The 17,766-nt window shown below is 38.4% G+C and overlaps 1 protein-coding gene and 1 pseudogene across 1 annotated transcript; one reads left to right on the top strand and one right to left on the bottom strand.

The window, feature by feature from the left end:
- Positions 1–1,807: 1,807 nt before the first annotated feature.
- LOC104588651 (LOB domain-containing protein 1-like) lies at positions 1,808–3,133 on the bottom strand. Its single transcript, XM_010246668.3, has 2 exons — positions 2,774–3,133; positions 1,808–2,542 (listed from the first exon to the last, which is right to left on the bottom strand). Exons 1-2 carry the CDS (start codon positions 3,032–3,034, stop codon positions 2,183–2,185), a joined length of 621 nt encoding a protein of 206 aa, XP_010244970.1. The 5' UTR covers positions 3,035–3,133; the 3' UTR covers positions 1,808–2,182.
- A 13,407-nt stretch (positions 3,134–16,540) lies between these two features.
- On the top strand, positions 16,541–17,355 carry LOC148802155 (large ribosomal subunit protein eL27x pseudogene; annotated as a pseudogene).
- The last annotated feature ends 411 nt before the right edge of the window (positions 17,356–17,766 follow it).

Below are 17,766 nucleotides of genomic sequence, written 5' to 3'. Positions count from 1 at the left end.
ATCTTATTGTTTCCTCTTAATCCAGAACTGATCAACTGGGTTCCAATCAATTTTCAATCTCAACATGGAATTTTATTGAGATTAATTAATTTAGTTTTTAAAAAAATCAGTTCTACGTCGAGGGACAGGATTCTTTCTTTCTATGAGTTTGGTAATTGTCTATCTTGGTTTCAATTAAATTCGTCAACAACTGGAATAATTTAGAAGACTTTAACTCTTCCATTTCCATGAGTTCATACTGCAGACTTACAGCAAAGAGTAACAATCCTTCCTTGATAAAACTTAGAAGTAAAAAAAAAAAACACACCAAACAAAATTTTCCATCCATCAACGAGTAAATAACAGGATGATACTATTGACTCTGTACTGAGAAATGGATTTCTTTTCCGCGTAAAAGGACTACTGAGTGCAGGATATGCATGCTGCAGGAGCTAGCTAGCGGGGTGGTTTCTGTAACAAAATAATTAGACCCACCAGGGAGGACTAATTGTACTATGGCTAATGGCTCTGAAAAGGAAAGGTTTCGGACCTGATTGAAAAGAAAAATGAAGCATGATTTGACAAAACTAGGGGGGTGCCTAATTCTTAACTATATATATTTGCTTCTTCCAGCTTAGCGATTTAACCTATGTCAAACCATTATGAGAGAAACATACGTACAGAGACTGTCATCGTCTCCTAATTGAAGAAAGAGCTCTGGGACTTGTAATTTTCTCGTTAGATCTCCTGTATAGACTGACCGACTGAATATGCCTTCAGAAGAGAAGCCTCTATACAGCTAGCCCAACCTTGAGCGTGGAGGTGTGGCATTGGGCAAGGACCCATCATTCCGGAGGTCACATCTGAAAGATCATTTACACCAAAACCCCAACCTAATTAATAATCAGAGGATCTAGCGGTTCCATATATTCTATTCCCTTGAGTCCATATGGCTAAGGACTAGTCTAGATTTCCATTGCTGAGATGACAACAGAACCGTTGGCATGGGGCTTTGCCTTTGACTTTGAATTTCATGCTTCTTGGTTGGTTGATGTGGTTAGCTATGGGCGAAATGTAGGGGGAGGCGCTCCCCTTAGTCAAACTATCTCCCCGTTCAAGCGTGGAAAAATGAAACCCATTTGTTGATAGAGCTGGAGCTGTCCAACTCTCAACTCTCACAGACAACAGAGAGAGAGAGAGAGAGAGAGAGAGAGAGAAAGAGAGAGAGAGAGGCAGATGGAGGAGACAACATAATACTCGGTTGCCGACAATATCACATCTCTTGTTCACAAGGAATACGGTTATGAGTTATGACCCATTTTGGTGGTGCCCGTGCCCGTGTAAAAGTATAAAAAAGAAAGTGTGGAGACGCGTTTTTGGTTTCATGGGGACATCTATGATTGCCAACAGAGAGATGATGACCCAATGCCCCTTTGGAGCTAGATAGATACATGTGCGGTGTTGATGAAAAGCAAACATATAATGGGTCCGACACAGTCTTGAATCTAATCAGAATCGTTGGTCGGAGCATGGCATGGAAGAAGCATCTTGGAACTGCTTCTTCATCAATGCAATGTAAAAGGGTTTCGTGTTAAGTCGCTACCAAACAACAGATTGATGAAAGAAGAGAGTATTCGAAAGATGGGTTGTTGAATTAACGTGTTAGATAATTTTAATTTGCTTTATCCGAAGTGCATGAGTTTCAATTCCTCCAAAATTTCAGGTTTAATTAATTCCTGTTTTCCTTCCAAGGAAAAGCAGAAGTATCCACCGCTCAAAAGAAAGTAATGAAGAGCAAACAGAATTTGACAGGGTAGTGGGTTACCAAGAAATTAATTAAAACTTTGTTTTTTTTTTTTTTTGATTTAAGAATTGATAGAAAGATACAGAAGCAGTTCTTACAATCTAAAGAATACATGGAAGGAAAGCCCCACCAGACCTTAGACTCTAATTTGTCTTCAATTTGGGTGTTTGTTTTTTTCCATTCATTCGCTCTTTCTTTCTTTTTTTTTTTTTAGTTTATTCATACAGTTTTCCGATGATCATCAAGTTGGATTAGCATTAATTTATTACTTCTGCTCTGGCTTCTTCTAAGTCCTAACTTCTAACTACGTCTCTTGGATCTTTCCCTCCTGGTGCACTCAATTAATAAGAACCGGAAAAGAAACCGGTGACTCGCCGGACGGAGGATGGGTTGATGAAATCATGTCCATAGTGGTTCCCACGTGGAGCCGAGACTGGTGTCGTCGGTGAAGATCCCATTGCTGGTCTGAAAGCTGTGAGGACTAGTTATCATGAAGTTGTCGAAGGGTTGTTGTTGCAACAAGGGGGCTTGTTGAGATTGTGCCATCTCCATGCAAATTAAGGCCAGTAGGTTTGCCTGTTGGCATTGCATGTTGACGAGCTCGGCCTGGGCCTTGGCCAATTGTGCTTGAAGCTCGTTCACTTGCTTCTGGAGCTGGCAAATTGCGCCAGCGCACCCGTAGACTGGGTCTCTAATTCGCGCATTCGCCTCGTAGACCATGCTGCTCACTGCATCAGCTCTCTGTGACTCGGGAAGCTCCTGAGATTACATAATAAAATTCACCATCAGCATCGAGCCTACTTACACAATTCTGATGGAGTAATTAACAGAATTGACTATTGGGGTGTCCATGCTTGCTCCATTTGTTGCTTCACCGGAGCAAACAGGAAGAAACTAGCACTAATGAGTTGGGAGTTCTTTCCATTGCAGAAAACTCTCTAATCGAGAAACGAAACGAGCAAATCATGTATATATGGTAGATTAATTTACCTGCAAGAACTTGATGATGTTGCTAGCACCGAACACTCGATGGGCAGTTGTGAACTTGAGAGGCTCGGTCGGAGGGAAGTAGGGAGCGAGGACGCATTTCTCGACGCATCGTCGACGGAGAATCTTGCAGGCGGCGCAGGGGCTGATTACGACGGGAGGGGGAAGAGGAGGAGGTGAAGAAGAACAAGGAGAAAGGGAGAGAGGGGAAGCGGTGCCAGTTGTATTGGTGGTGGTGGTGGTGGTGGTTTCGCTTGTTTCCATGTCTAGCCGAGCTTCAGATGTTTCTGTTTTTCTTGTTGGTGATGCCAGTAGGAACAGGAGGTCTAGAACTGTGAAAAATGGATGCCCTCCCTTCGGCCAAATGAGGTGGAATATATAGGCGTTGGATGGAATATTGGAATTCCACGATGATTAAAATTGTCGTCATTATTTTCGTCATAATTCTTAATACTTTTCCAGTTTGAACATACAGCAACCGTTTTTTTTTTTTTTTTTTTTTTATTTCCCCTCTTCAACATTTTCTTGTGGAAGAAAAATCAAAGATAGAAGTAAAAAAAATTAAAAACCAAATTAATCTAAATAAAATAATAATGACGTTTTTTTTATTTTGTTTTTGATTTTTAGCTTAAAATTACTTCTCTCCAAAATACACGCTATTCATTCATATTTCAAGTACGTAGGAGGATTTCAGGGCAAGCCCGGCTTCACACCGTCCCGACAGCCTCTTGCAATATTGCATCAGGAATATCTTCCCATAAAATAAAGTACATGAATAACGAGATATTTCAAAATTGTAAAGACTGCTGAAACGGACTTGCCTGACAGAAGCCGAACTCGGTTGCGACTTATGAGTTACATGTGTTTTTTCATTTTTTTGTTTGAATCATACAACCTAGTGACCTATCATATTTCGAGTCCGAATTAGCTACACTTAGTGGCTGTTTTAGTAGCTGTATAATCGTTAATAACGCTCCACGTAAACCATAAACCCATAATTAAGGTATATATGCCCCATAACCACTCGTCCATAGATATATAACATAGAGCATTTTTATAATTTTATTGGTTAAACAGCCCTTGCTCCTAAGACAGTCTTCAAGGGCAGCTAATCCGGGTTAAGAGTGGCTACACATCTCATACGTCATGGGTCCTACTTTTATGATGGGTTTCAGGTATACGATGTTAGATCAAATTGGTAAAGGGTTGGAACATGTTTTATTAGCAAAAAGTCCCAACTCTAACTACACTTAATTGCTGCTTTAGGAACTGTATAACCACTTATCTGGCTCATCCTTCTTTACTAAACTACTGGACTAGTATAACGGAATAACGGATGCTTTGGTATTATTATCTAAACAATGGGTTTTTTCTTTGTTTTATGTTGGGTGACATAAAAGAAATTTAACAAACAAGCCCTTGCCAATTTCTTGCACCAAACCTTTTACCTCCCCCCAGCTTTGTTGGATAAATCTGGACCTAAGATAAGTAAAATTTTTAACCTTTTTTCTCTATAAATTTAGCAATCTCTTTCACCTATAGAAAATGTAGAAGCTATTTGTCAGACTTCTACACCTAGTCGGTCCAAATAGTTCGTTGGATGTCTGGCTTGTTTGGACTAAGAATTTGCGTTATGTATTAGAAATTTAAATAAACATGTTTGCCACCATAGAGGCAGAACAATTTTTTCAAAATTTTCTAGTTCCTACCATCCTCAGTGATGGGCCTTGTTAACAGATAATGACTGGAGTCCTGAGAGAGAGAGAGTAAGGCCCACCTCTCTGTATGGAGGAGAAGGTCAGCTCGTTGGGCACGCGAAAGAGAAACTCTCTTCAAAACTCTTTTTGAAGCCCTTTCATAAGCGATTGGGACCCCTTTTGAAACCTCGCCTCATTAACATCTTTTTAGTTAAATTAATCTCTTTGATGAAAGTGATGTAGATGAAAGAATAAAGTGGGCTGTGATTCAGTGAAATAAATAAATGAGGGGAGTTTGAATTGAAGATTTAATAGTATGGAACGTGGTGGAAGTAGTTGGACCATTTTACTCTCTCTCTCTCTCTAATGGGCATGAGAGAGTTTTGTGGGCCTAATATCTAAGTTGAAGGAAGAAATAATTGAAGAAATATCCGTTACCCTCTCTAGGTTCTCTTAATTACATCATTCATTCAGTAAAATAGAAAACAATTCTGCTTATGTGTTGCAGAAAAAGTTATGATACAATAGACAGTAAAAGTAAAAAAAAGAATAAAGAAAAAAAGAATAAATTTATAAAACATAGAGAGATAAGCATAGCATTTTTTTTTTACAGTCAAAGGGCACTAAATTCACAGGACAAAATTACCCAAACCATACATGGAACTTTTGCTAGGTATTAATAGGGATATTTTCGTATATTGGCTGGGGTTTGTCCAATGAATTTATCAAAAGATTGCTATCATTAAAAAGTTAGAAAGGTGAAAAAGGGTTATTGTTTGGTATTGAGAACTTATCTAAAACGTAATCTACACTTTTGTAGCACTTATATTCGATATTCCCAAACCTTGTATTTATATTTTACATTTGTATTTGCACTCTTCCCAAATTAAGCCCAAGATTCAAAGTATTGATACACACAAATATGCCTATCGGGTGGTTGGGTCAGGTTGAGGATCAAGGAAAGTCAAACCTTAAGCTCAGGCTTAGATTAATTTAATTATGAATAAAAAAAGTTAATTTATAGATTAATTTAATTATGACTACAACCCAACTTTATATATTTACTAATATTTAAGTAACATTTACAAAAAAATTATAGCATTTAATCATTAATAAAGTAAAATAAATAAAATAGAAAACTAATAAATAGTATGGAAGAAAGAATTATTTTATTAAGTAATCAACAGTAGCTTATTATTTTTGTTAAAATTTATTAATATAATTAATCCAAATAACTAAATAAGTAAATTATTTTTGTAACAAATTATTAAAATAAATATTAATTATTTTAAATAACATTGCATTCCTTCCTTATAATAAATACTTAACAGTTTCCGTTGTTTCACTTTTCCTTGACAAATCCTGTGTCGCTCCAATCCTGCTAGTTCGTTATATACACTTTTATAGCACTTCCATTCATCAATGTTCAGTTTGAGAAGAGTGCAAATATAAATATGTTTGATACAAAACCTTGTATTTATATCAATGTTTTTAAAACTGACCTGGAAATTGACCCAGTCTTCCCAATGGGTCACAGGTTACTGGTTCAACCGGGGCAGGTCGAACGGTTCAGTTCGGTGATGTCATAATTAAAATAGTAAAAAAGTATACATTATATACACATATATGAAACCTGTATAAATATCTAGAAATTGATATAAAATTATAAATAGCTAAATAAACGTCTGAAATATCTTAAAACTTATAAAAATGCCTAATATTTACAAAAAATATAAATCAAAAAATGCAAAAAAAAAAGAGAAAAAGTGAAAATGTAAAAAGAGAAGGGGGATCGAGTTGGGACTTTTGGGGAATTTTTCAATTTTTTAAACCTAAAAAATGGACTAAAAAGTATAGATTGATAATTGAACCGTTGCCCACTACCTAGGTCACCAGTTCGATGGTTCAAGCATCCAAGTCGTCCGGTTTACTAACTTGTCAGCGATTTTTTAACAAATCCCAGGTTTTATGAGAACTGAACCCAAAAAATTAACCGGATGACGGTTTGAACAGTTCGATTGTCCAAGTCAACAATGGATTAAAAACATTAGTTTATAATGTACATATTTATATTTACACTCATCCTATCCATACACATACAAACATGCATATCGGGTGTTTGATACATGTTTGCATTACACATATAATTGTGCCCTCCACTAGCTTTGGTCGTAAATGCATGTTAATCCACATGGAGAGAGAGAGAAAGAATAAAGCTGAATGTGCATTATCCTATAGCATTTCATCACCCACGTTCACTTAATTTGCAAGATCATTTGGAACTCTTCCTTTTCCATTTTGCTTTGTTCATGAATTCGCACTAGATTCATCCTATCCATACCTACTCATGTTACATCATCATCATTTAAGCTTTGTTTCTTCCATAAATGTGGTCAGCTATATCAATAATCCTGTTTTGTAATTCCATTCTGTTCAGGCTACATCCATCATTAAATTGCGGACGCTGTAGCAGATTTCTTTCAAACATAAGCATGCATGAAAAGATGCATCAAGATCCATTACGATAAGAGTTTGAAAAGATGCCTCAATCCTCATTTATTCGGGCTTAAGACTAGCGGTATAAGACAAGCTTACATTAATGGAGTTATGGCTAATCATGTTACATGTCGATAGAAAAGAATCTATTTTATATTTAGATGGATAATAATGAGAATGAATAATCTGCTAAGATAAGTAACTATTTTTCGAGCTTTTTTGTTTGAGCAATCAAATCAGATATTTGGAGCTTTGTGCATGTGCTTAAGGCGTATATGTTAAGGATGAGAATGCGGTCATATGGATATGTCTATCAAATTATCCCTGATGCTGATGGTTTCGGTTTCTTGACCATCTGAGTTACCCCGATGACCACGCTATGATATCAACATTTAAACATTGATTCGAGATGGGCAGTTAATACTTAAACTCAATTTAACTCGGTCTAATAATTGACGGCTCAGTTCATTTGGGTTGACGCAACGCGACCAACTTGGTTGGTTTATAATTATACCGCTCCTTCAATGAAAGAGGCAAGCACACCCTTCCCTATTTCCTAATGGCCAGTTGACCACGTTTTGATATCAATGTGTAAACAAGGAGAGTTTATACTTAATTTCACTCGGCCGATTGAGTTGACTTGACTCAGTTGCTTTGGGTTGACGCGATCAATTTGATTGTCTCCTTCGTAAAAGAAGCAAATGCCCTTCCCTAACAACTATAAAGGTCGGGAAAATTTATGATACCGGGAAAGATATGGTATCTGAAGAGCTTTGAACAATCAAGGTACGCCCATGAATTTTGATGAATAGCCTCTGACTGGGCACCTCTTCTATGATACCATCGTACCAGTTAATTTATTGTAAGTTTTCAGGTATCATGTCCTTCCGGTATCATAGCCGAACCCGTTGATAAAAATAAAATAAAATAAAGGCCGATTGAGACATTGAATTGATTTGGATTGACACGATTAACTTGGTTAATAAGTTTATATTCACTTCTTACGTGTGAAGACACAAGGTCGCAAGTGCCAGTGCAATGATGTACACGGAGAGTCCAGGTCTGCTCCTCATGAATTAACATCTTGTGGGGCGCCCCACAGCATATTCCTGTGTGTATTGGGAACATCTCCCAATGATAGTACTAGAAATAATAATATTATCATCAGAAGATGTTTTCAATACATGGCAGTAATGTACCGTAGGACATGTAGGGAGCTACTTTGTGGGGTGCAGATCTGAACTCATTCCTCATAGGTTGCTACTCACAATATATCCTAGTCATACATCGGCAACATTTTCCATACTTGTGTATTATTATTCATGAGGAGATGTTCTTAATACATAACGGGATATACTATGAGGTCAGTGTGAGATGCACTCTATTAGGAACAAATCCCTTTTCATACATGCAAGGATCAAAATATCAATACATCCTTATATGCTTATAGGGGTTATCGGTATTTTGAACCTCACATGTTTTATTTTTTATTTTTTTCAAAATTTTGAGAGAGCGGGAAATAAGGCTATTTGACGTTTATAATAAAACTGTGTTTGATTTGAAGGAAATAGTAGGGAAAGGAAAAGAAAAACAGGGAAACCTTTGCAAATTTTTCCCTACCTTTTTCTTCAAACCAAACATAGCCTAAATGTTTTTAAGTTATTAAAACATGTGCATCAATAACGCATTATACGTACCCACCGGTACCATACCTAATGAAATTTTGTTCCTTATGGACACATAATTAACATTGTATTGGCGTTTTAATTTTTTTTCAGGCTAATTACATGAATAATGATTTGGGGATCCTGCTCTTTTAACTTTTATATACCCAGGGCCAGAAGATGTCCATGAAATAATTATACAGGGGTACTTCTGTCTTTACAAAAATATTTTTATTCACCCATGCATGATAAAATTGGTATGATCTTAATGGTTAGACCAGGACTGGATGAGATGCTCGAACCGGCTAGCTAACCCACGACCCAATGAACATTTTATGGGCTGACGGTAAACCCAGCTGATTCAAAGTTAAGCAACTAAGCAAGTCCAATAAACTTGCGAATTGGGTTGAATTTTTGGCCATTAAAATCATTTTAATTGGGTCAGTTTTCAGTGTTGAGGTCAGACTCAGAACATCAACAATATGGTCCCAATGTTATGCATGTGTGCCACGTGTACAATGAAATAAGGTTGGAGACAAAGAAATCCCAACAATCCGACCTAACCCTACGTCCCTAACCCATTTACTGCAAGTTAATTATTTATTATTGATTGATGATTGAGCAACTCCACAAGTTATGGTGTGAAGCATCTTAAGTCTCAGTTTGGGAAGATTGTAAATATAAATATGTATGGTACAAAATTTCATATATTATCTTTATAATTAAATATATTTATATTTTATCTTTCTAAAGGTTCATTTGGAAGGAGTACAAATACAAAGTGCAATATCTTGTATTTTATATGTATTTGTATTCTTTTAAGCTGAGCCTAAGGTTACATTTGATTGCAATTTAAATAAATTTGCATTGATACAAAATTATAACACTACAAATGATTCGAATGTAAATTTTAATATATTTTATTTCAAATTTTAACTTATTTTGTTTGATTACAGTGAAGTAAATTAAGACACAAAGCGGAATAAAATAAAATAAAATCAAACCAAAATTTATTTTTTTTCATTTGCACTTTGCAAATAAAATTGCACTCCAACCCACTGTTTTCAAAACCGGACTGGATCGGATCGAACGGCCGGACCAGAAAAATCGAAAACCGATTACTTGATTGGTTCCGTTTTCCTCCAAAACCGCTTTTCCTCCAAAATCATTGATCCTGACCGATTTAATCACCGATTCATTTTTAAAAACTATGCTCCAACCAAACACAGCCTAAATAGTAGAAGAGTTCGTCATCTCAATCATACTCTTGTTACTGAATTCTTACCAGAACAACTCCTCAAAATTGGCATTGTTGAAGACAAGAAATGAAAGGGAAGTTCACTGAGAATGTCCAATCTGCTTTAGCCTTTAGTTAGTCACCACACGGTTACAGCTAAGGAGATGCATTTGGGTCTCTACTCTATCTCATATGTCATAGAGTCATATCGTTTATATTATTATTTTATTCCTTTTATACAACTTAACGCCATGGTCAGTGCTAGAAAGTTCTGTAAAGATGCTGATAGTCCAATTTGTCAAGGTAGGGTAAGGATGGATTCCACTTACCCTACCCAACTAGAGGGAAATAGCATTTCCTTTGGAAGCCCTTTTCGCTTTGCTGGGCGCTTAATTATATTTCATACCATACCAATTGGTCGTTTGTGAGTATTTACTGGATTAGTAAGCCACGTTTGGGAATGATTATTTGATAAATGTGTTTATTGGATAATTACTCAAGTGATTATCCTAATAATTATTGGTGAAAAGACATTTATTTTAAACAGTGGTAGCTAGTTTGGGTATTTTCAAAATGATATGATGGGCTAAGACGGGGTTAGAAATGAAATAAGCATTTATTGAATAAGTGCTAAAAATAAGTTCAAAATTTGGAGTCTGGATCTACTGACCACAACACATTATTGGTTATGCAGTCACACATGCGGAATATGGCCAGTAATGTGTTTATACGTTGTACCTAAACTCTAAAAGTTGGGTTTTTTGAATAAATATTTCTTTTCAGGAATAAGCATTTATTTGGGCTTATTTCCTAAACGCAAATAAATACTTATTAGTGTGGTCTCAACCCAAATAAGTGATTGTTGAAATTAGCACTCCCAAACATAAGATAAGTACCTATAAATGCCTATCCTAATAGTCTTTGGTGAAAATTCACTTCTTTCAAACATGGGTAGTACAGGTATTTTGAAAATTATATCATGGGTCAAGACAAGCCAGAAATGCAATAAAAGCTTAAAAAAAAAACTTCCAACTTGTTCAAAACAGACTCATTTCTCAAAAAAACTCTTATACAAACTTAAACACATACAAGTGATCATTGGTGTGACAATCTCGGCCTAAAATAGTGGGCTTTTCCAATAAACATTTCAATATAAACACTCCCAAACGGGGCCTTCAATTCTAATTTCTATCCTTGTTTTAAATGATTAATTTATTAAAAAAGTAAACTTAATTCCCCAAATTATTTAAATTATCAACTACAATGGCTTACAATTGCCTAATTAAAATAGAAGACCAAGAGGCAGATAAGTCTAGACTCACTAGTTTGACATGGTAGTACCTTGGTTCGGCTTGACCAGGCTCAGTTGTTAACCGAAAAAAATAATTTCACCGGCCTGGGCCCTACCAAGGAGAATAGTCCAATCTATGACTTTTACACAGAAGTGGCCTGACATGTTTGTCAATGCGGGCCCATTTGATTATGCCATCAATCTCAACTCTCAAGTCCTCATAAACGAATTGGTCAAACGGTGTCCCCATATGTATAGAGTTAGAATATCTACATTTTACGTATCTAATAATGCCCATTTTAGCGGTGGCAATTGGGCGGTTTGGGTTGGGTTTGATTTAAGTTGAATTTCAATCCAATTCATCTAATCCGCCAATCCATTGATCACCCAGTTATAAAAAATTAAATGGATTGAGTTCACCCAAATCAACTTTAACTCAATTCAATTTGCCCAAACCTATTAATCTTATATTTATGGACTTAAAAAATAAATTAACTCTCTCTTAACAAATAAGTTGGTCATAGCTTGGTGGTAATAATAATTACTATTTATGCAAGTGGTAAATGTTCAAATCACATTACATGTACATTATTTTTACACAAGTAACGAAGCCATTTGATTATGTTCGAATTTCGGGTTTGACTGAACCACTTAGGTTCAAGCCGGTCAGACCAACTTGAACTATCTAATTGGATTGTATCGGGTTGGGTCGGGCTATGTGAATACTAGTTGGACCAAACACCCCCAAACCGGGCAAGGCAAGTGGTATCGAACCATCCTGCCTATTTTTTTATTCAAGTCGACCCGGATCGGTTTGTATCAGGTCAGGTTGGGCTGTGTGAATACTGGTTGGACCGGATGCCCAAAATCGGACAAAACAAGCGGTATTGAACCATCCCGCCTGGGGTCTATTTCGGACTCGGGTCAAATTGATTTGGATTTATGTTAGGTCAAGTGTGTTGATTCAAGAAAAAAATAAATGTAGTCAATAATTAATAGAAAATTAATACATTAATTATAAATTATTTAATTCAAATAAAGAAAATTAAAAAAAGCTAAAGAATTAAATACTTATGTCTATAATAGTTAGCCCAATGGTTATCCACAACCCAACCCATTTAAATGGGCAGATTGGGTGATAGGTTGATCACACAACCCGCCAAATAAATGGACTGATTGGGTGGATTAGATACTAGGTGGGTTACCCATATTTGCCCTAGCCTGACGTCTAGACCATCATCTCAATATTCTAGTCAATAAGGTAATCTCAAATTTTGACATTTAAATTTTTTGAGTAAATTATAAATATCCTCCTATACTATGAGGGAAGTGACAATTACCCCTAAACTTTCATATGCCATAAATATCCTTTTGAATTTTCATTTTGTGGTATATATCCCATTAGCCATTAAGTCAGATAATAAAATGTGTTAAATTACAAAAATATCTATTTAAATCTTTTCTATTTTTTTGGCTCTTATCTTTGAAACCCTACTAAAATAATAAGAATCATTTCAATGACATAAAAATACAAGTGGTCTTTAAATTATTTTTTCCTTTCAATGACATGAATGTTTCTCTTCATCTTAAAATATAATTAGTATCTACTTCTTTCTCTAAAAAATTTCGGAAGCCCAAGATCCTGCTTTTCCATTGATATCTTATGATATATATACAAATCCGATCAGAGGTCTTGCTCCTCAAAACCAACTCCTAATCCAAAAGGAAAAACTTCTAAAACCAACTCCTAATCCAAAAGGAAGTACAAAACTTCTAAAACTTATAAATCCTAACTGTACAAATCCGGGATCTCCGGATCTCCTAGGACTCTCGCGAGCCTTATCTTCGTCCAATACTCCCCCTCAAGATGGTGCATGAGGATTGCGAATGCCCAACTTGGGAAGCAAAAAATCAAATTGTTTTTGTCCGAAAGCCTATGTGAAATTATCGGCAACTTGTTCACCGGTACGTACATAGGAAGGTGCAATGGTGCCGGCTTGGAGCTCATTGCAAATGAAATGACAATAAACTTCAATATGTTTGGTTTGCTCATGGAAGACATGGTTTACAGCAATGTGCAGAGCAGCTTGATTGTCACAAAACAAGCATATAGGTTGAGAATGATGTATATACCCAAAGACGACAACAGACCTTTTAGCCACTTCAACTCACAACTGGTAGTAGCCATTGACGAGTATTCAGCCTTGGCAGAGGAACGGGAGACAGTATGTTGTTTCTTAGTCTTCCAAGAGATGGGGGAATGTCCTAATATGACAAAATACCCAGTAAGAGAGCGACGAGTTACAGGACAGCTCGCCCAGTCGGAATCACAATAGGCATACAATTGCAGATCACTATCAGAGCGCAAAAATATTCCTTGACCAGGACGCCCTTTCAGATAACGAACCACACGTAATGTTGCATCCCAATGATCAACACGAGGACACTGCATAAATTGAGTAAGGACATGGATGCAATAACTGAGCTCCGGCCGTGTAATGGTTAAATAAATCAAACGACCCACAAGACATCGATATCGTTCAGGATCATCCAGGAGTGCTCCATCAGCAAGGGCAAGTTTATGATTCTGAGTAATAGGAAGGTGAGCAAGTTTGGATCCCAATAAGCCAGTTTCTGTAATAATATCAAGTGCATAATTTCTTTGGCAAAGAAATATCCCCGATGATCCGCGAGTCACTTCGATGCCCAAAAAATATTTAAGAACACCCAAGTCCTTCATGCGAAAACACCGGTTCATATACTGTTTAAATTTGTGTATGAACTCCGGGTTATTCCCACCAACGATTAAGTCATCAACATAAACCAGGACGTGCAAGACAACCCCATTCTTGCGATATGTAAATAAGGAATAATCGAAATAGGACTGTTCAAACCCAAAAGTTTTCAAGGCAGCACCTAACTTAGAGAACCAATTCCAAGGGACTTGCCGTAGACCATACAAAGATTTCCGGAGTTTGCATACCTTTCCAGTCCCGGAGGCCGAAAAACCTAGAGGAGGTTTCATATAGACCTCCTCATGGAGATCACCGTGCATATAAGCATTGTGGACATCCATCTGATGCAATTCCCAATGTTGGGCCGCAACAACTGCTAAGAAGGTTCGAACTATAACCATTTTAGCCATAGGGGCAAAGGTCTCGTTGTAATCAAGATCTTCAACTTGAGTGTTGCCCAGGACTACCAACCGTGCTTTAAATCTTTCAATGGATCCATCAGAGTTGTATTTGATTTTGTAGACCCATTTACACCCGATTGCCTTTTTTCCTGGTGGGAGGTCTTCCAAGGTCCATGTCCCATTGTCTACCAAAACCTGTATCTCTTGGCGCATAGCCTCGCACCACTGAGCATCAGTCATTGCCTCAGAGAAACGAGTAGGTTCTCGACCTGCAGTAACAACTGCCAAGAAATGTCTGTGTTTCACAGAAAAATTATCTTACGTCATATAATGAGTTATGGGATAAGAAGTACATGAGGACTGAGATGATGCAGGAGAAACAGCGGAGGGGTCTAAGCAACAAGCTGAGTGTGTGACAAATTCCTGTAAATAGCTGGGATCCGCTTTTCTCGATGTCCGCTGCCTAATACCTCCGTGGTGGGCTGAGGAGCAGTTGGAGTTTCATTATCTCTATAATCTGTATGGCTCCTTGTCTCATCAAGGGGACCTGTCTCCTCATCATTACCCATGTTCGGATGTCCTTCTTCATCGATCGTGTCGCTCTCCCTGACTTCTATATGAGGTGACTCAGATACCATGTCAGGAGGAGTGGCCCAAGGTAACCCAATATTTTCTTTGGCTACAGAGGGTTGATGTTCTGGAGTGGCAAAGGGAAACTCGGCCTCAATAAACACCACATCTCGTGAGACGAAGTAATCACCAGACTCAAGGTCGTATAATTTCCACCCCCTTTTCCCAAAAGGGTACCCAACAAAGACATATTTCCTACTCCTAGCAGCAAACTTGTCACGGTCCCTAGTATGCGAGAAACATAAGCAACCAAAAACTCTGAGATGTTTATAAGGACTTTGTCCAAATAGCATATTGTTAGGTGTTTTACCACCAAGAAGGGTCGAAGGTGTTCGGTTAATCAAGTATCTTGCGGTCAAAAGAAACTCACCCCAGAAATTGATCGGAAGATGTGCTTGAAACCTGAGTGCTCTGGCTACATTGAAAATGTGATGATGCTTTCTCTCCACACGACCATTTTGCTATGGTGTCCCAACACGGGAAGTTTGAAATAAAATTCTTTGCTCGTCAAAATATGGCTTCAAGGATTTAAACTCTATTTAATTATCACTTCTTACCACCTTAACCTTCTTATTAAATTGTCGTTCAATCATGACACAGAAATTTTTGAGTGTTCTACCAACTTCGCTTTTTTCAGCTAGCAAATAAATCCAAACCGATTGAGAATAATCATCAACAATTGTTAAAAAATATACAGCACCGCAAGATGCAGGTACTCTATAAGCACTCCATAAGTCACAATGAATCAATGCAAAACAATTAGTTACTTTATTGCCGCTTTGAATAAAAGCATCTCTAGTTTGCTTCGCTTTCAAACAAACATCATAGGTTTTGTTCTTACCATTACTGATATTAAGAAGCAAACTAACCGTTTGATAAGAAGGGTGTCCCAATCTCCGATGCCACAAATCACATGATCCAATTCCATCTGTCTTGCAAGCATGAACCGGCGCCACACCCTTGAAGACATAAACCCCATCAAGCTGTTCACTCGCACCAATCAGAGTCCTCGAGATGCAGTCCTGTATCACACAGCTTATTAGTAGACGTCACAATACAATCTGTGTCACGAAGTAATCGGCCTACTGACAATAAATTACAATTGAGTTTTGGGACATATAATACGTGCAGCAATTTAAAATTATTTCAAAGTTCAACAGTGCCTTCTTTCATGGCCTCAGTGTGTGCACCATTGGGTAAGCTAACAGGACAAGCTGCAACATCATAGGTGTCGACGAGCACATTCAAATTCCCTGTCATGTGATGTGATGCCCCAGAGTCAACAATCCATTCAGTGGAGTAATTCTTACCAGAGAGTTTTTCATTAGTCCTGGTTTTGTAAGCATTAAGCATGCTTACAAGAGTCTGCCATTGCTCGTCATTAAGCCCGTTCAGTCCGGCCCTGTCTTCGTCAGTCACAACTGCATTAGCAGCCACCTCACACCTCGTTGATGACTGAGCAGTATGAGCCTTTGCCTTACCTCGGCCACGTCCGTCAGAGGGTCCAACAGACTTATTCGAGCTCTCACCGTTCCTGTCGTTGTTGGGAGCCATGGTGACCGATCAGCAAGATTCGTCCGAGCTGATTAAAACACGTTGAGTTTGATTCTAAGAGGAAGATGGACGATCCTAACGAGGCTTATGAAGAAATCAGAACAAGCGAGCCCGTCGATTCTGAATCAAACCCGAGCTCCTGCCTAGTTTCCTCCGATCCCGTAACGCCGAGCGAGAACCAGGCGAAGCGGAAGGACTGGGAAAAGAAGGGTAAAGTCCCTGCTAATAATCTTGCAGGGGCGTTACGCCGGAAGGAATGCCGACATCATCCGATCCTTCGACGAGGGCACCCGAGATCGTCCCTACAGTCACTACTTGGTCGTTGGGATCGCCAAGTACCTGAAATTTTTCAAGGGAGCTGCCCCTGGCCTCCGCTACCTGCTTCTTCCTCTTCGTCAAGTGGCAGCTGCTCGAATGTTGCAGTGGAAAATGTTGCCGCAATCACCATGACCGGCCCCGCTGTCATAAGTGTGCCAACCACGCTACCACCCACCACTTGCCCTTGACCGCCAGCTAGGTACACCGTCAGCCCAGTCGACCCCAGAGGAGCAGGTCCAGGTAGGAAGGCTTCGGTAAGGGATAGTATCACGAACCGGCCATGCAGTGCAACAACAACTCCAGGTGCAGCAGGCTGTCGCAATGTTACGTTGGTTACTGCCCTGCTTCCGCTAAGTACACGAAGAAGGTCATTCACAAGGACTCTGCGAAGAAGTCGGCGAAGAAGTCCTGAGTGAAAGCCCATCTCAAGGACATCATTACCCTCGACACGCTCCAATCTCGGGACAAGAAGGTTATTGCCGCCAAGGAGGTCAAAGCTCGACTCGAGGACCGGTTCAAGACTGAAAAGAACAGGTGGTTCTTCACTAAGCTCAGGTTCTAAGCGAGAAGTTTAAGTAATGCAACTCTCTGCAAAGCAAGCTTTCTGAAAGCTTTCTTGACCTCCGACTCAGAAGCCCCAGGCTGGATTCTGAGAGTTCTGTACTGCTCCATCAAGCTTGCCGACATAACAGAGGAACAACGACAGACCCTCCTCTTTGTCTTCCCGAAGCAACCGCTCTAATACCATGAAAAATTTCGGAAGCCCAAGATCCTGCTTTTCCATTGATATCTTATGATATATATACAAATCCGATCGGAGGTCTTGCTCCTCAAAACCAACTCCTAATCCAAAAGGAAAAACTTCCAAAACCAACTCCTAATCCAAAAGGAAGACAAAACTTCTAAAACTTATAAATCCTAACTGTACAAATCCGGGATCTCCGGATCTCCTAGGACTCTCACGAGCCTTATC

The sequence above is a fragment of the Nelumbo nucifera genome, chromosome 2 (assembly GCF_055504915.1).
Source record: "Nelumbo nucifera cultivar China Antique chromosome 2, China Antique-T2T, whole genome shotgun sequence".
Taxonomy (NCBI): domain Eukaryota; kingdom Viridiplantae; phylum Streptophyta; class Magnoliopsida; order Proteales; family Nelumbonaceae; genus Nelumbo; species Nelumbo nucifera.
This window is presented reverse-complemented; position numbering and strand designations above follow the sequence as displayed.

What these genes read in the sequence shown, in the direction of transcription:
- LOC104588651 (XM_010246668.3), bottom strand. Translation starts at nt 3,034, where the DNA reads ATGGAAACAAGCGAAACCACCACCACCACCACCACCAATACAACTGGC. An exon ending in ACATCATCAAGTTCTTGCAG is followed by an intron (nt 2,543 to 2,773) that starts GTAAATTAATCT and finishes ATGTAATCTCAG; the next exon opens with GAGCTTCCCGAGTCACAGAG.